Below are 20339 nucleotides of genomic sequence, written 5' to 3' on the forward strand. Positions count from 1 at the left end.
TTCCTATGGCAACCATAATTGAGGCAGCGTTAATGCTCCACTTAAGGGGGGAAACAGTCTCACGCCCCAGTTACCCATGAGTCTCCCCCTCTCACCCCTTCACCAAGAGGAAGGTCAAGCCATAGCAAAAAGAGAGCCGGGTCTTCAACAGCCACATCACAAGCATTACAATCACAGGGGGAAACGATTATCTACTATACCATCAACTACATTTTCTGTGCTATATTTGTCAACACATGTTCGTTAGCCTCCATCATTCTCTCCCAAAAAAAAAAAAAAAAAAAAAAAAAAAAAGCATATCACCATTTAAGGGGGTTGGAGAGTCTGTTCAAAGTTTTTTCCCTCTGTATTGCTGCACTTTTAATTGCACTGCCTGTTTACAAAGAATCACTTTTTTCGTAATCTTCCTTTTTAAGTCCATTTTGGACAAATCAGGTACATTTATCATATTGCATTAAGTGAAATAAACCATCTAAAGCATTACACGCAACCTCTGCCTGACAGAAATCCTCTCCTTGTGTGTGTGAAGGGCTTTGACACTTGATCACAGTTTCATTAGTTTAGCATTCAGATACGTTGCATCGCAAATATGGAAATATTAGGGAATATTTGGATTTGTGCCGAATGAGAGAGGTAGGATACACGAGCACAAAGCTCCATTTCGCAAACAGTTGCGTGCACAAGCCTTTAAAGTATACTCCTTTGTCAGTCACGTTCAGAATCAGCACATGGTCACTGTCTAGGGAGCTTTGTTTTCAAGTGTGCAACTCATGGCATTCGCTGTTCTTCTGCTGGCGGTTATCAAACAGCGTTGCATTGTTGCAGCGCCCCCTTCTGGGTTGAGGGTGAATTGCCTGTATTCGTTGTAAGGCCTCATGCACCGAACCGAGATGCCCGTATCGTGATGGTTCGGTGCGAATACATGTAACAGACATGTGTAAGATGTGTACATGTAGTTTACTTACTGAAGGCCCTGACTGAAACCCCACGGTACGCCACTGGGTACGAATACATGTATCGTGCCACCCCTACTTACTAGCCTACTGTATATATACAACTATGTTTAAAATTAATCGACTGAGTTTGCGTAAATAGTCATCAAGATGGGCATTTTGACAATTTTTGGGACATTTACACGCAATAAGGTGCAAACGTAACAATACCCACAATCTCGTGCCGAAATTCAAGCCCTGAGTACCTTTTCAAAAGGAACTCTTTTATACCTTTTAGGCACTAATATGTACCTTTAAAGGGATAGTTCACCCAAAAATGAAAATTCTGTCATCATTTACTCACCCTCAAGTAGTTCCAAACCTGTATGAATTTCTTTGTTCTGCCGAACACAAAGGAAGATATTTTGAAGAAATTTTGTAACCAGGCTGTTTTGGGACACCATTGACTTCCATAGTAGGAAAAAAAAAATACTATGGAAGTCAATGGTGCCCCAGAACTGCTCTGTTTCCCACATTCTTCAGAATATCCTCCTTTGTGTTCAGCAGAACAAAGACATTCATACAGGTTTGGAACTACCTGAGGCTGAGTAAATGATGACAGAATTTTCATTTCTGGGTGAACTATCCCTTTAAGGTACCAATATGTACCACCCCAGTGACAGCTTTCATACTTTTATTTCTGAGTGCAGAGTAGGGTAGATTACTTACAAATTGTAGACCATTACTGATTAAAGATTGCATGATGAAAACTGTAATGTAATCTAGGTTACTCATTTTAGGTAATGTATTCTGACTACTCTTTAGATTACTTTTTATCTAACATACAATATTGAAATAAAGAAAAAATATTGTTTTTATCAACATCATAAAATGCATTAAACATTACACCATAATACCAGGGTTACCCAAACTAGGATTAATGCAAGAACTGCAGTGGGTTTGTGAGTTGTTAAAAAGCTAATAATTCATTAAATAAAACAAAATCTAATAAATTTAACTCTTGAAAACAGAAAATAGAAATATGTACTTTGTTTGAACTGTAAACATGTGAATGTGTTGTTAAATGGTTAAAATATGAATTTCCTCAGAGATATTTCAAGTAAATATTTCATGTCAAAGGGGTGTGTCTTACAAAAATGTTTGGGAATCCCTGCATTATGTGAACAAACATAAATAAACATGAAAACAATGACATTACACAGCCAAAGTCTGTAATCTGATTATGAGAATTGGAATGATTACGTAATCCAGATCACATGTAACCAGTTACTACCCAGCTCTGTCTGAGAGTGTGGTTCAGAAACCAAAAAACATTGTTTAAACACAATCCAGTGGGTGCAATGGAACGGGGGATCAATTAAACTCAGGTTAGAACCAGGCAATCGAAAAAAAGTGTGAAAACGCCGTAAAATGATTGCTCTGTTAGTGCAGTTCATTTAAATTAGTATGAAAACTGCCATCTGAACCTTGGTGCACACCAAGCAGAAAGCTCTCAATGTGTGACGGAGGAATTCCTGGCACTCTTTGACTCCTTGACACATTATATAAGACCTTTGTGAGTTATAAGCTGGTAAAAATACAGTACCACCTTATGCATACACATACAACGAGCTGATTTAGCCAAGCACATAGCAGTTTTGGATGTTTGGTTGCAAAATAAATGTCATAAATGCTGCCCAGTCAAGGACCAGTTGCATAAATTTAGCCACTATGGCTAAGACTGTGTCGTAAGAACTAGTCTGACCAACTAGCAGTTAGCCAAGGGGTAATATGTCTTAATTTTTGGACCAAACTACTTTTTATGTAACTGACTTACAAAAGTTATGACCAGTCTTAAAGAAAAAAAAAATCAGATGACTAACTTGTGAGACTATCTAAGCCTTTATGCAACTGGCCAGAGGTTGTGACCATAAGTATCCCTGTGTCTTTTGTTTTGTATCTTTAGGTTAGTTGTTAAAAATGACAGTGTGAATGCTAAACGAACCAGGACTCTCTTTTTTTTTTTTGATCTGTACCAAAAGAACCAAGAGCCGGCCTACAAGTTTGAACACACCCTAAATGAGTCCTGCATACGTCACCAGAGAGAAAAAACTTTGATTAACTGTGCACAGATTCATTTTTCTACAATAAAATCTATAACAAATACTGATATATGAAAGCTAAGCTACAACAAGGAATGTTGTTGCACATTAAATCTTTTTTTTTTTTTAGAAAGCCCCCAAACCTAAATTTCCTTTATAAAAAAGAGCTGCCTATTAAGTTTCTGCTGCAGGCCTGTCTTGGCAAAGCAGCTCTCAAACACATAGTGGCAACCCATTTTTCGCTGGCTCCTACGGCAGGAGTTTTCCAGCTAGGAAACGTCAAAGTAAAAGAAGGGGAACATCTGTATCCTGGTCCTCTCGCTCTCTGTGGGCTCATTCCAGTCAGAGACACGTCCTGGGAGGTCTGCCAGCCCTTAACCTTTTATGGACCTGAAGAAGCATCCACTGCTTAGCCCCAACTCAGTTCTGACCTATTTCCACATCTGTTCATTACAGACAGATGTCGCAGTCCTGACAGCAGACCAGAGACCCTAATATCCCAGAATATGTGTATTAAATGTTGTTTATATTTTTCCGTTAGTTTTTCGTTCAGGTCAAGTAGTACCGTGGCGGAGCAACAATTTGAAGAGAATCTTGCTAAACAGGTTTCCTTAAGTCAATAACTTACCTGAATAATAACACATCCTGTTTAATGGCACACACATTTAACTCTATCGTCTCCTTGCGTATTGCGATTTGACGCCACTAGGGCTACTGGTACATTCTAGACCTGCTGGGACGTTGGGAAGCCATAATTACAATGCAAGGTTCATTCAAGTCACTTTAGCGCAAGATGGCGATGTACCTTCAGTATGATTTTAAAACTCCGCTTCTACAAAATGAACAAAGATTATGTTTTTGTTCAATTTATGTCTGGTAAATTGAATCAATATATAAATTGTAATTGACAATTGTACAACACATATTTTGTAGATGCATTTTAGTTTAACCGTAAATTCTGAAAAAAAACAACTAAATTATAACAAATTTACAGTCAATACGGGCACATTTTCACTGACATGTCCCCAACTTGAAAACTGCTGTTCATGTGCATTCAACTCATAAATTCAATCTTTCCAACATGACTTGAACAAACCATACACATCATGTATATATTACACTGGCCAAGCGCTCACGACTTAAGTACTTGCGTAGAGTATGTTTCTGGCTTTGCTTTCAAATGTCTGATCCATTAAACAAGATGGGTTGTTATTGAAGTAATTTGAAATAGTTATACTGGTTTTAATGAACTTGCTTAGTAAGATTGTCTTCTTTCTTTTTTTGTTTAACAAATTGCTCAAGTTAATGGTACATGAAGAGAAAACTTACCGTAAAAACATTTACGCTAATGCACCCCTGCGGCGATACTGAGAATGCACTCGCTCTTTCTCTGTCTATTCCATTACATCACACAAATTTACGTAATATAATCAGACTAATTTTTGATTACTTTTAGATTACTTTAAATGAACTGCAGGTTCGTTTTTGCGAGTTCAATGAAAAGCTTATAATTAATTAAATCATAAAAGTTAAATTAAAATAAAGTCAGTTTAAAATAAGATAAATCAAAATAAAACACTTACTAAAAAAATGAAATATTTTATGTTTACCTGCATGTTATGTGACCATACTTCAGGGAACCATGAACATGCAAATTTGATATTAAATTATTTACTTTAAAATCTCAGGGGTACTTCAAGTAAATATATTAGGTGAAAGATGTTCAGATAAATAATAAATAACGTGTATTTGTGCATTTTAATGTGTTTTAAAGATAAAACATGTAATCAAATCAACAAAAAGTGTATTACGAGTAGTTTCCATGTACCTAATTTTTGGAATGTAATCAGTTATTACTCATCTTTGTATATATGACTTTCCATGCCATGGAAATTTCCCTCATATTTACAGGTGTTCCAGGACCCTGGGAACATACAAAGCTAATTCAAAGAGTTGCGTTTACACTCCACGCGACTACGATTGAATTATTTTTCAAACCAACGAGCCTGTATCGCTGCTCACTGTTTCAACGCAGACGACTAGTTGATCAACATATGCTTCCGAGTTTCTACACAAGCCTAATCAACATTCAGACTAGCGAAACCACAGCTGCAATGCATTGGCATGCGTGTGAACGGAGGGAATGTGCCTTAAATTCAGCTGTTTGCGATTGTTCACAGGACCGCAGTGAGAACGGTACAAGCTGCCAGTGCCACATCAGCGAACATTTAAAACTATATACAAAGAACAAAAACACACTTAAACTAGCATAGAACTAACGTTAGTTTACCATGGTAGAAAACGCGAATAAGGTACAAAGCTCCTCATTAACTAATACATTTAGATTAACACTAACGTTACTTCAGGCCAGTTAATTCACTTTTAATACTTTCTGTACTAACATTTTAGAAACAAGTGAAAATCCTTTACCTCTTTTGTGTCAAGTAAGGAAGATCCGTTGAGCAGCTGTCAGTAAGTTCGTTGTCGTGCTAGAAAGACTGAACAAAAAGACTAGAGCAGCTGCACTTTAACCCTTTACTGCCTGCCCTGCAAAACACAGGTTTCCATGGTGACCACAGTTTCCGCCAAAGTCATAACCGCTAGTTATTAGCTCTAATGTAAAGTGGCATTGAAAGGATATCCTTCAAATATGGTTTCTGTCAGTTTTATTACATATTTTATGACAGAAGTGGAAAATACCATGTTTCCTCCCTTTTTATTGTTGTGACTTTCTGCAGAAACTCATTCTACCACATCCTAAACCATGTATTGGGTTTTGTGTTTTATAGCTTTATGGAACGGAAATATGGTAATAAAAATCATAATTTTATGCATCACACACACGCACATATGTGCGTGATGAACATTAAAGTTATGCAACTCTTCCCACATGAAAAAATAATATAGCCTAGTAATTTATAGTACTAGTGTTTTTGAACAATAAAGTGTATTATACTCTATATGTTATAATATTTACACACTTTGTTAATGAATGCTACAGCATACTGTAGTACGCTATTAACTATAGTGTACTGATAAACTGTAATAAATATAGCCTACTTTAGTTTTTACTACAGTGTATACCCTGTAGTTGTAGGTAAAGTAATTTGTTTATATTAGGCCACTATAGTTGTTATATTACCACAACAAATTAATTCAAGTATAGCATGGTTCAAAAACACTATAGTATTTACTATACATAATACTTTTTCATGTTAGTTAATACCAAACACATTTTCATTAAACTTGTCTCCCCAAAATTTGTATTTCACATACAACATTCATGTAATTTTAGTTAATTCCTAAGAGCTGGACTTGATCCCATTACTGTCACAATGCAAATAATCAGTAATGGAGTCATGTATTTATTTATTTTTTGACAATTCTGCCATCCACTGGTCAAAAGCGAACCCCACCCCATACACATTATAAAAATGTTTATTTGAGCTGGATTATTCACTCAAACAGAGCAAAAATTTGACTTAAAAGGGTAAAGATTAAACAAAAACTCAATTATTATTACATATGAAAGTTTCTGGAGCTGCATTTTCTGGAAATTGTTAAACAGTAATTAATAAGTCTAATTGTATATTTAGTATCAGCTGCAGGAAAATAGTTATGAAGAGGATACTTAAATACTAGGCTAATAAAAGTGCTCAAGAGGCTACAAGATTAAAACAGTTCCTAGAATACCTTTAATGTGTTACAATGTGCTAAGGTCATAAACTCTTTAATTCAATAGTTCCAGGCAAGTTTCGATTTCAACAAACTGTTGTATATGCCGACAAAATCTAAAGCATATATTATCTAAAAATAAAATGACAGTTGCAATAAATGCTCATTTTCTTTATTCCAAAAAGATAACGATGCAGATCCATAACAATAACATCTTTCAATAAAATATTTACACAGACATTTTAAAAAGTACATTAACATCCCTTCAGAGGCATTATGTATACCATCGGCAAACAGCTGAAGCCACTAGCATCTAACTAGATATTATTTCTAATTGCATGGCAACACAACTCTCATCAGGAGAGGTGTATAACAAATGATTCATGTTTGGCATTTGCCATCATCATATTTAACTGGGTGAGTGTTAAGAGGGATGAGAGCTTGCTTTTTAATGAGAGGAACAGAACATACAGTAACAGCCGTGCCTATACTTAATTACTAGTTACGACTGATTTGGTTCTGTCAAAGAAAATATATTTACAAGACAGTGAGAGGAAAGGTTTGTACTGAGATTTGAACTATGAGCTGTTCGAATGTAAAGACTACAAGGAGATGAAATCAAACTGGCTTGTGAAAGAAACATGAGCCTCTACCAGGCTGGTCCTTTGAACGTCTTTATTACCTATTTTGAGCCATGTATAGCAGAGGTTTGGAGTTGGGCAGAGTTAAATGCAAACCTAATTAAACCCTGCAAATGGTAACCGCTACTTTTGTCCACATATTGTACATAAACACACGCTTTTTCTATCATATATGAAAACAACCAACAGCAGTGTAGCCTCATATGCAACATTTAACAACAGATATTTACCGTATAAGTTCTTGCTAAACATATTCCTTCCTTCTATATAGCCAATCAACATTTTTTCCAATATCTAATATCCAAGTTATGCTAAAGTTATAAAGTGTATCCAATTGTGTTATGCTTTTAATGGGAGTTGTCACTGTTGTACTAATGGACACTGTCTAAAATAATAGCAAATCCACACAAGGCAGCAAACGTGTAACTACATACACGGCTCATTTTGATTTTGCAATTTGTCTCAGCAGAACTCACACAAGACGACTTGTTATCAAGGGCATACAAGATCATTTCTGGACTGAACAACTCAGACAATAAACATGCAAGTTATACCACAAACCTTAAAAAGAAAATCCAAATTAACTTATGCAAAAACTTTTGGGCAGGCCAATAAATAAGCAGAATTGCAAATCAACAAAAAATATATACAGATAATTTGATGAATACAAACACCTGGCAGTGTGCTGACATGTGGAACGCTTGTGCAGTTTAGCATATTAAGGCAATATTAGGGAAAAGTGAGGGAAAATACTGCTACATTGCTTGTTAAAATGAATTAAACATGCCATTGTGCTACACAACCATGTTCTGTGGCATTACTAAACGAAAAAGGAGTTTCTTGTTCATATACACGGACATTTTAATGAAAACAAACTAGACACCAAGAAAAAAATCTATAAAGCTGTTATCTGAAATATGAATAATTAGTTCCTGAAACAGTCCATGCACCAACTAACTGAACAAATGAGCCTGTTGCGTCTGTCATTCATAAAGTATAGCCATGCTTTTCATAACCGTTCCCATCATTCGACGTAGAGCAGGTTGTTCCTAGTTTAGTAATACAGCAGTCATACAAAATACACCAACCAGGAACAATGTTTTTACTGCTCAAATACCGAATGACCTGCATGTAAAAACACACAATCTAGTGTTTACTAGCCACCCTCACGCACGTCACATGACAAGGAGCTCATTGGCATTATTACATGAAATGATTTACAGTTTTGTTGATGCCATAGCTACAGACAATTACGCCAGCAGTCCAAGCTCGGCTACGGTGTGCAATACTTTACACGATAAACGGTGAATGAGGAGGGCTACACCTTGACATCACTATCCGAAAGAAAAATGCAATTCATTTGACCATATTGTGTGTTTCCCATTAAAAAAAGAGAAAAAAGAGATGGAGTTGCTCACTAAAGGCAAACTCCTGTGTTGTGGTGTAAGCTGAAATTAAAATAAAGGCCTTGGGGTTGGCGTCGTCCTTGCGGTAAGGCTCAACGCCAGGTGAACAGGTTGATGTTGTGTCACTGTTTAAAGCTTCTGATGGAAATCCAGCCCAGTGGCCCGTCACTCAACTCCCCAAGCACCAGGTGTGTCGTAACGGTGCTTGCAGGGCTCTCAGATCTTCTTGGGCCGGCGTCCCAGATGGTAGTAGTAGGACAGAGTGACAGTGAGGAAGAAAATGCGACTGAGGAGGAGGAGGATGGCAGCATTTGATAAAGAGCCCAGTTCCACCAGAGTGACGGAGGTTACTGTAACAGTGAAAATGAAAAAAAAGAGTCTAATTAATGCTTTAAAGACATTAAAGTATTTTTTAAAGATATTTAAAAATGTTTACTGCATTGTTAAAAAAAACGCTACTTGTATAAAATTGCGATTTGAGGAAAAAAACATAGGCTAAGCCACGTCGCATTTTATTAGGCTATTATTCAGAAATGATGTAGGTTAAAATGCCGGCAATTATTATAAACACAGTTATTAGTTTCTCTCCACAACAAATCCTCTAAATTTAAGGCTATAGCTATAAAAGGCTATACAAATGTCATTCCAAAAACAAATTAAGGTGAAGCGGATGCCTACCTCTCTCACTCGGCACGAATCCAAATGTTTCCATATTTGCGACTTATCTACTAAAATTTTAGCGTATTTACTATAGGCTTTTACTTTCATCGACGTAAAACATCATCCCTCACATCGGCAATAACAGCACAGTGAGGCGGTGGTCATGCTGAACGCAACAGATTGGGCAACGGAGCACTGTAACTTTTTACACGTTTCTTTAACTGTATTTTATTTTGATAATGAACTGGCTGCAATGTGGCAAAAATATGTGTCTTTGTGCGCGTGAGGCGCCAGCGCGATACGGCCATACCAACGCTGGTTGGTTATACAGATGCAAGACATAATTCAAAACTGTCAAGCTATTGCAAAACAAATAAAACCGTAAAGATTTTGCAAAATAAAGAAAACTACTTTCTGCGCCTCGTTTTCCTTTCCGAGAACATTGGAATGCGTTACAAAGAACCGTAGGCCTAACTCGGCATATTTTTTTTCTTTCGTTTTGTTCATCTGTCAAATACGTGAAATATATTTAGTGTATAGGCATATATATTTCTTTTTATGTAAGCCTATAGTTTTATTGTGTTTTCTCTGTTCACAGAAGCGTTGCAGGTGCGTAAGATCTGTTGAATCCATTTTATACTATCCTCGGATTAACTCTAACGCCGGTGATTTATGCGATTTACCAAGAGTTCAATTCGGGCATTTCACTCGCTGGATGCGTCAGCATCACATTTGCATAGTCTGTACTACTTGAATTCCTGATTGGTTGACAGCATATTTCAAATATTAAATGGAACGATAAAGTAACGTTATTAACCGGTTAATGGCCATTTCAAATTTTCGATTCTGTTCGGAACTATAAAATTTGATTTCGTTTCTGTTTCCGGTTCTGTTCCAGTCAAAATTTTGTTCGTTTCCGGTTTTCGTTTTCGTTCCGTGAACCGGTTCAGAGCCCTGATCGTTGGAATCACTTTCAGAACGATTTTTTTCTAGCTGATGAACAATACAAACATTGACACCCAATCAGAATCAATCCTGCTATATCGAGCTCGAGAACTTAAAGAGGCAGACAAGCATATGCGCTTAGAATAAACAGACGATATTGTCCGCTGGTGTGGACGCTAATATCTTTATCTTTATAGATATGGTAAGAACGGGACTTTATGGTACCGTTCAAAAGTTTCAGGATGTAATGTTTTCAAAGACATCTTTTATGCTCACCAAAGCTTTAATCAAAAATACAGTAAATATAGTATTGTGAAATGTTATATTGATTTTAAATAACCGTTTTCTCTATATATTAAAAAAATATATTATAATATGTCATTTATTCCTGTGATGGCAAAGCTGAATTTTCAGCAGCCATTACTCCAGTGTTCACCGTCACATGATCCTTGAGAAGTCATTCCGATTGGTCAACTGCAGCAACATATTTGTATAAAGACCCCTAAAAGGGTTAGTTCACCCAAAAATGAAAATTCTGTCATTAATTACTCTACCTCATGTTGTTCCAAAACCGTAAGACGTTCATCTTCGGAAAACAAATTAAGATATTTTTGATGGAATCTGAGAGCTCTCTGACCCTTCAACTTCAAAGCTACGAGAATACTTTTTGTGCGCAAAGAACACAAAAATAATTTATTTAACAATTGTTACATCTTCTGCCATTTCGGAGAGTACTCAAGACTGTAATCGGCATAATCAGCGCTGTTTACGTTCGGGGGGGAAAGCGCGTGCATAAATGTAATCGGTGTAGTCAGCGTTGTTTACACTCAGGGTAAAGCGTGCGTATGCGTTTTGATACCCTCTGAAACGGCGGAAGACTAACTCGGGGGAGAAGAATTGTTGAATAAAGGCATTATTTTGGTTTTCTTTGTACACAAAAAGTATGCTCGTAGCTTTGCAAAATGAAGTTGAGCCACTGATGTCACATGGACTGTTTTACCGATGTCCTTACTACGTTTCTGGGTCTGGGAACATTTCAGTCGAGTTGCTGTCTATGGAGGGTCAGAGAGCTCTCAGATTCCATCAATAATATCTTAATTTGTGTTCTGAAGATGAACGAAGGTCTTACAGGTTTGGAACGACATGAGGGCGAGTAATTAATGACAGAATTTTAATTTTAGGGTGAACTAACTCTTTAACCGGTTTCATTGCAACATACAAGTATTTTTGGTCTTTTATATTACTCTGTGCTCTTTTTTTCTATATCAACTTAATTTAATTAGAAATTAATTTTACTTCTTTAAAAAATTTTAACCAATTGCATTTGTGCAATAAGCCATCGACAATGTATGTTACAATGTACATGTACTTGAATGGATCTGTTTAGAGATGACAACCACTAGAGGGCAGTGGGATCATGATAGTAAAGGCCCCATCTAGAGATGACAACCACTAGAGGGCAGTGGGATCATGATAGTAAAGGCCCCATCTAGAGATGACAACCACTAGAGGGCAGTGGGATCATGATAGTAAAGGCCCCATCTAGAGATGACAACCACTAGAGGGCAGTGGGATCATGATAGTAAAGGCCCCATCTAGAGATGACAACCACTAGAGGGCAGTGGGATCATGATAGTAAAGGCCCCATCTAGAGATGACAACCACTAGAGGGCAGTGGGATCATGATAGTAAAGGCCCCATCTAGAGATGACAACCACTAGAGGGCAGTGGGATCATGATAGTAAAGGCCCCATCTAGAGATGACAACCACTAGAGGGCAGTGGGATCATGATAGTAAAGGCCCCATCTAGAGATGACAAGACACACCATGCATTAGACTAGTTCTTTTACTGATACAAACCTAAAAACTGGATGGCAAAGTAGCAGGCCTCACTAAGTAACGTCCACTGGATGATAGCCTTCTCAGCAGTGTACAAGCCATTCCACATGATCAGAGAGAGACCTGTCAAAAAGAAAGAAAATGAGGAAGTGTTACAGTATATGTACACTATTATTCAAAATTTGGGGTCAGTAAGATCTTGTTGAATTTTATTGTATGAAATGGATCAAAAGTGAAAGTAAAGATATTTATAATGTTGCAAAAGATTATTTTGTTCTTCTGAACTTTACATTCATCAAAGAATCCAGAAATACATTTATTATGGTTTCCAAATAAATATTAAGTAGCAAGACGACATTGATAATAACATTGATAATATTTTCAACATTGATAATAAGAAGAAATATTTCTTAAGCAATCAGCATATTACAATGATTTCTGAAGGATCATGTGACACTAAAGACTGAAGTAATGGCTGCTGAAAATTCAGCTTTGCCATCAGGAATAAATTACATTTTAAAATATATTAACAAATAAAACTTTCTGATCAAATAAATGCAGCCTTGGTAAGAATAACAGACTTTTGACCCCAAAAAATTTGAACAGTAGTGCAAGTAAACAAGAACAACTTAGTAACAGCTAAACATTAAAACAAATCTTATGTCTCACAATGTGTCACTATCAGGATTGTAGTTTGTATATACTAAAGACAAATTATCCTTTAGAAAGTTTTAAATGGCATGATTTTTCCCTACGAGTTAAGATGATATTTCAGTTTAGTTTAGTTAATTTTCCAAGTTTAAACCAATGAATAGCCTAAATGTAGTGAATTTTAGAAATGGCAGATAAAAAGAGAAAATGTTGAGTGAGATGACACAAATGTTCACTGTTTCAGTGAACTACACTTAATTAAAGGTAACTTGTCACTGGGGGGCTGAGACATAAAATGATCACCCAGAGACACCACAGAACAGCAGCTGGCACATACTGACAGACTTAACAATTACCAGGAGAATTAAATGAGTAATATTAAAAATACATCTCATATATTTAATTTTTGAGGGCAAGATTTGAAAAGGGAGCAGGTATAGAGAGGAATAATTGCACTATTAATGTGTGCAAATTCGTTGTCTGCAGTGGGCCAGAAAGAATCCAATTTAATGTGCAATTAAATGAATGAGCAGCGGAGAGCGTGCCGCCCCTCAGGGAATATTTCCTCATTTCTCTTCACAATCCACTGGCTGACTGACCATTTACTCACATAACAAACACAAAAACACATCCTAAGAACCCCTTGAGCAGAAGAATAAAAAGACACAGTCTGTTTACAGTCCATCAATAGATGTGCTGACCACATGACAACCTCTAATTAAGAGTGTGAGAGATCATTAGGTTACGTTGCATTATTAAAACACAGAATGAAATGAATATGACTTACTAAGAATGGCCCCTCCATAGAGACGTATAGAGACACTGGTGGCTGTTTGTTCTTGATCAAATACAACTTCATACAGCTGGTTAGGGAAGGCTAGGGCCTATAAATCACACATTTAAAATAAATTATTGATAGACTCATTATGATACTAACGACAGTAAGAGAGCACTGGTCCTTTATAAAGCTTCAAGTATTGAAACTTACCATAAGGGCCATGACTGTGAAAGCCACAGCGGAGAAGAGGATCCATAACCTTGAGAAAGGAAAAACATCAGAGGCAGTAGAGAAGACGGCAAACTTTGGTTGTGAATTTTCTATTCTAAAATGCCAAGGGCAGTTTAGCAACAAGATATAGTACAGAGGGGTTCAGAAGCCTGAGATGATATATCTGGGATTCATCTGGATCTGAAATATTTTAGATTCTGACCAATTTTAATTTGTGACATTTACATGACTCTTTAGAGATGGTCAGATGTTGCTCTACCATTGAAGCTCTTTGGATCATCTCAAATTATGCTGGAGAACATAATCATCAGGTTTTATACAGTGTTGCTGTCATTATAATAAAAGAGAGACAAACCACATACAGATATTTTGAAATTCATGTTCGTTTTGACTCTAATTGTTATGCTGATTGCTGATAATATACACTATCTCTCAAAAGTTAGGGGTCGGTAAGATTGTTTTATTTTTTATTTGTAAAAAATTAATATTTTGATTCAGCAAGGATACATTGAATTGATCAAAAGTTACAAAAAATTATATTTCAAATAAATGCTGTTCTTCTGAACTTTCTATATATCAACGAATCTTTAAAAAATGAAATCACTGTTTCTACAAAAATATTAAACAGCACAACGGTTTCCAGTTGTAGTAGTTGTAATAATAAAGTTTTTAAAGCCATGTCAGCAATAAATTCAGTCAAATAAAAACTAAACAAAAAGAAAAACCCAGCAGTTAAGATAATATTTTTACATTTATGTATGACAAAAATTCTTTAAAAAAATATATAAACTTTTCTGGTCAAATCTTACAAAACAAGTCCTTAAGTGAGCTTATTAAATAAAAATGTTGTCTACTTTTATTAAAGGCAGGACAGTCCAATAAATGTGTTTCACAACTGTTTCCAACAATGATATTTCTTGATATAATATTTCTTGAGCACCAAATCAGCATATTAGAATGATTTCTGAAGTATCATGTGACACTGAAGACTGGAGTCATGGCTGCTGAAAATTCAAATTTACCATCACAGAAACAAATTACATTTTAAAATATATTCAAATAGAAAACAGTTCATTTGTAAATAATATTTCGTAATATTACTGTTTTTAAGTGAGCAAAAGAGACTTCTTTCAAAAACACTAAAGAAATATTACCTACCTCAAACTTTTGAACGGTAGTGTAATTTAACATTTAAAAATGCATTTTAAAACAAAATGCTTCAATAGTGTTTTTAGAATTTTGGGCCTCACTGTATATATTCTAGAAATGTGCTATGTTCTTGAATGGTGAAAAATTCAAATTGAGATATGGAGACTCAACAAGCGACTCAGATAATGCACATAAATTAGAAGCTAATAATACTGCAGGGGATTCTTCTTACATAAACCATTTGCTTTAGTATCCAGAGACAGACAAAATGATACGCGTTACTTAAACAGCGGCTGAATTTATACAATTATTGAGCCCAGGGTTCAGCTGGTTCATCTGTGGCCTGTCAAAATAACTGCGCTTTAATTAAAGGCCTGCTATTTTCTGCATTGGTGACGCAAGACAGAAAGTAATAAATGAGGTTTATAAGAGCAAACTTCCCTAAGCACTGCAGTGTAGAGCGCAGTGGAACAGCACAGGGACGTTGTCTTACCTCAGTCCCACAGGCTCTCGAACCGCAAACTTGATCTCATTCCCCAGCATCTGACTGATCTGAGAGAGAAAAGGAGGAAGTGAGGAGAGTTGGGAAGAGAGAGAGAGACAAGGGAGACAAACACTACACTCAGAATAATAAAAACTGGTGGTGACACTTCTGACTGAAACTTCCATTCTGAATTCACTTCAGACGAACAAAAACAACTGTATCATACTGAAGCATGATGAATTGATAGTGCATGGCGAGTTGTCCACAGTTGTGTGGTGCGATTCATGAAGACATCTTTCATTTAAGTGAAGAAACCTGTTGTGAAGACTGACGTCTGGGGGCCAATGGTGGATAGGTGGATTAATAACGCACTATATTTATAGCATGAAATCCAATTTGATAAATTAGCAAATGCAGCCACCCACAGTGTGTCTCTGATGATTTCCACAGATTCACACATATTCAGGTTTATGGCTGTCATTCAATGCACCCACCTACTTCTTCGTAGCTGTTAAACAAAGATGGCAACACTACAAGGAAATCAACGTGTTGGCAAACTCAGTTGTGTTTTTGGGAGATGAGACTGTTCTATCATTAGCAGCATATCATGGGTTCCCATATGGCTGCATAAAGCAGTTGAAAAAAAGAAGAGAGCATTTATTGCTCTTAAAGAAGCGTTTTGGTTTCTAAGGAAATCTTTCACTTTAGAACCAAGTAACTAATTTGCAGCAGTAATTATTCATTAAAAGAACAAATTCATAAAAATCAATTGTTACAGGAATCACACAAGAGCATCACTGTAGTTCAATTAATGAACAAATGGCTCTAATGAGTTGTGGATCTTTTCTGTAAATCAAAAACATACAGAATTGCTAGTGCAATATTATTTACAACAAATAACTCTTATAATGAATAGATTAAAAAGATGGGTTGCTAGTTTGAAATGTTGTCCTGTATAATTTAGGGCATTAAGTGCAGTGCACATTATTGAAACTCAAGCAAAATTTCACGAGTAAAGTGAGATGTATGAAGCACAATTCACAAAGAAGTCAAACGAATATTTTTTATCTTTTATTTTATTCTTTTTTTTTCTACTTTTCTTTTTCTTAATATTTGTATTCTATACAATTGCACTGTCCTTGGAGCGGACCTGACTTACATTTCACTGCTGGTTATACGCTGTATAATTGTGTATGTGACGAATAAAAACTCTTGAATCTTGAACCGTGAAACTCCTAAACGCGAAGATTCCTATTGGAATCACTGGATTTTACACAATATCTTGTAGAGTAACAGTAAATGATGTAGATTTTCTCTAAAGTAAAAGTAAAATGGACATTATTGACACAACTGAAATAATCAAAATGGATTTGAAATCAGAATTGAATAGAGAGCTTGTGAATCAGCACTGAATCTGAATAAATTAACACACAGTCCAACTGGCTATTACTTTCATCCAGTGAAATTTCGTTCAAAGTACACTATCGTTCAAATGTTTGGGGTTTGTAAGGTCTGTAAGGGGTCATCGAATGCAAAATTCACTTTTACATGCTGATTGAACTGATATGTGTCTTGGCAGTGTGTGTACACAACTACCCTATAATGATAAAAATCCGCCATTGTTTCGAAGCCAGAGTAGAGGTAGACAAGAATGACTCCTAGCGATTGAGGTGTTCTGTTGTTGGATGTAATAATGAACATAGCAGTCATCATTTACTCCCGACATCTGAGCCACTGAAGACGCAGAGAATTACTTTTGATTTTGAAGGGAATGTGCCGCCCGATCTACCTAAATGCATTTATATTTGCGCGAATCATTCGTGATCCAGCTTCACCTACAGAAGAAGGTTTTTTTTTTGGTTTTTTTATGAATCTTTGCAAATCGCCTTTCCTAATAATGTGCTCGTTAGCAAGTTTCGCGGCTAAATGTGGCTAAAGTTTAAAGTCTTAGAGAACTGTTCGTCACCCCACAGAAGAGAGGGGCGGGGTGAGCAGAGCTCATTAGCATTTAAAGGGAAATGCACTGAAACGGCTTGCTGTGAACAGAGCTGTTTTTGACAAGGTAAAAAGGGTGCTGTTTTACACTTCCATTGAGAAATTTTAACCAAAGTATATCATATCAACTTGTTGAAAATGGGCATCCGATGACCCCTTTAATGTTTTTAATAGAAATCATTTATGCTCATCAAGGCAACATTTATTTGGTCAAAAATACAGTAAAGCTAATAATAATGTGAAATGTTACTTATTATTTAACATTCAAAATAAATGTTTTCTATTGTAGTATTTTAAAATGTAATTCATTCCTGTGATGGCAAAGCTAAATTATAAGCATCATTATACCAAACTTCAGTTTCTTGATCTAATATGCTGATTCAGTGCTCAATAAATATTTAATATTATCTTGAAAACAGTTGTTCTGCTTAAAATTTTTCAGGATTCTTTGGTGAATAGTAAATTTAATTTTTTTTTTTTAAATCTTCTGTAGAATTATAAACGACTATGTCACTTTTGATCAATTGTGCCCTCACTGATTACAAGTATTGATTTCTTTTTTATTGATAAAAAAAAAAAGCAAAACAGTAAAATGAATATAAATTTTAAGGATGTATTTTGTATTTGGTTTGTGGCCAGAATGTTAAGATAGAGGTTAGTAGACCAGCACCCCAGAATCATATGATTGATCTTCTGTAAATCTGTGCAAGAAAGAAACATTTTTAATTTAGTGAAGTGAAGTGACATACTGCCAAGTATGGTGACCCATACTCGGAATTCGTGCTCTGCATTTAACCCATCCAATGTGCACACACACAGCAGTGAACACACACACACAGTGAACACACACCCGGAGCAGTGGGCAGTCATTTATGCTGCAGCGCCCGGGGAGTAGTTGGAGGTTCGGTGCCTTGCTCAAGGGCACCTCAGTCGTGGTATTGAGGGTGGAGAGAGCGCTGGACATTCCCTCCCCCCACCTACAATCCCTGCCGGCCCGAGACTCAAACCTTTGGATTACGAGTCCGACTCTCTAACCATTAGGCCACATCTCCAGGTTTGTTGATTGATGACATTATAAATGCTGTGAGGGATATGAGCGGGAAATGGTGTTTCATTTATCCTCAGTGGTGCTCAGCGAATGCAGATAAAATGCCACACCTCCAGAATCCCACTTACTGTGGCAGACAACCACAGCGTCAGTGCATCTGTATGGGCTTCCTTAAAAAGACTCATGTGAAATAAGACAGAATGGGAGCACAACAGGGAGATAAGAAAGAGAAAACCAGTGTAAGAGACAGAGTGGAGGTAAAGAGGAGGCAAAATAAGCATGCAGAGATAAAGAGAGAAAGCACACTATGAGGACTGCTATTGCGCAGGTCCCTGTAGATCCTGTCACAGTGATACAGCAGATGCTGCTGCTGGGCTTCATACTAGGATGTGCTAATGACTCGAAAATAAATTAGATTTGGTGAAAGCAGATGCCCAGAAAGCAGATGTCCAGAGCTGCCCAGACAATCACCACAATAGCACCAAAAGTAAACAAGAGACATAATAGGATTTTTTGCGTTACATCCAATACTGCCACCACACAGCACATATTTGAACTCATTGAGAGAACGCAAAGTTTTGCGAGGGAACGCAAAAGTTTTAAAAAATATTTTTTCCTCCCACCCCGAAATCTTTCCACCACCATGAGCTCTAAGGGGCTCCGTAGGAATGCATGACTATCAGGGAAATGGGTTGTTCAAAAGAAAAATGATTCTGAAATTAGATTAGAGCATTATTCTTATCATCACTTTGGTTTTGATCTAGATCAGACCTCATGTACAAAACCATTTAGTAGGATCCCGATCCTACGCTCCAAAAAAAACAAAGTGATCCTGATCCCAAAAGAAAGAGAGGATTCAGGGTGGATTTTAGGAACAAAATGTAATAAAACTTAAAAACAGGTCATCACGTTTATATTTTGCATTTGATTTAACCGCTACAGTGATAAAGTACATAAGCTACCTTTTAAGCCTTTCAGCACAGTAAAGTAAAAAAAAAAAGTTGCTGTCCCTGTAAAAAAAGAAACAAAATCCCCCAAACAGCTGTCAATGTCAAACAAAAGAATATAAGCCTATATATTAATTACAACCACACAATAATCATCAATAATCAGTTGCATGTATATTTGCTTGTTTTTATTTAATTGTTGTGGGGATCATGAGGAATCTGACTCTTTAAAAGAAAATGGAAGGGGTTGTTTGTCTCTTCCTGTTGGTCTTGACATAGCTAGCAGCTACACATTATGATATAAAATCCAATTCAGAGCACTGGTAATTCAGATTTTGTCATCTGCAAATGTGTATCTGGATCAGGATGATCCAATCCAGTGTTGCTTTGGGGAAAAAAACCAGCACAAAATCAGCAAAACAAGGGATTTACAAATCCAGATAACTGTGATCCAGATTAAACTTTTTTGAACAACTGGGCCCAAGTTTGGCACAAGCTTGTGGAGTTTGTGCTAATCAAGTACTGCTGTCGTTAAAGCAAAATGGACAAACTCATATTCTAAAATGTTGGTTAATTTAATATTATAATACTGATAATAGATTTATAATTAAATCTGAAATGAAAAACTGTAATTAGACAATGTTCCTGTCATTAAGAACAAGGCCAAAATCTCTTGTTATAAAAGATAAAGTGATATGCAAAGGCTATTTAAGACTGGGCTATGACAAGACAGCAAATGCTAGATTAAGATACTTTTCTTCGCTCCTCAAATGCATAAAACATAAGCTAATTCAAACAACCAGCTACTCTTGAATTTTTAAACAAGAAGAGACCGTCTCTAAACTCTCTGTGTGG

General features: G+C 36.3%; 2 protein-coding genes across 5 annotated transcripts in view; both read right to left on the reverse strand.

Annotated features, from left to right (window-relative positions):
• Window positions 1-5793, reverse strand: part of LOC306888564 (CD82 antigen-like) — a 41760-nt gene extending 35967 nt beyond the window's left edge. The window contains exon 1 of one of the 3 annotated variants that reach the window (XR_013785758.1): window positions 5465-5544. The gene's annotated coding sequence lies outside the window, so the exon portion shown is untranslated. Of the gene's footprint in view, window positions 1-5464 lie in introns of all 3 variants that reach the window. The other 2 variants (XM_079446958.1, XM_079446959.1) reach the window with 2 other exon arrangements.
• Window positions 5794-6854: 1061 nt separating this feature from the next.
• Window positions 6855-20339, reverse strand: part of LOC306888272 (tumor protein p53-inducible protein 11-like) — a 66116-nt gene continuing 52631 nt past the window's right edge. For both annotated transcript variants that reach the window (XM_079446468.1, XM_079446469.1), the window contains 5 exons: window positions 15504-15562; window positions 13841-13889; window positions 13640-13736; window positions 12223-12324; window positions 6855-9106 (listed from right to left, as the gene is read on the reverse strand). In XM_079446468.1, coding sequence (XP_079302594.1) covers window positions 8973-9106; window positions 12223-12324; window positions 13640-13736; window positions 13841-13889; window positions 15504-15562 — 441 coding nt within the window. In that variant the 3' untranslated portion in view covers window positions 6855-8972. The remainder of the gene's footprint in view (window positions 9107-12222; window positions 12325-13639; window positions 13737-13840; window positions 13890-15503; window positions 15563-20339) is intronic.

The sequence above is a fragment of the Barbus barbus genome, assembly GCF_936440315.1.
Source record: "Barbus barbus genome assembly, chromosome: 22".
NCBI classification, from domain to species: Eukaryota; Metazoa; Chordata; class Actinopteri; order Cypriniformes; family Cyprinidae; genus Barbus; species Barbus barbus.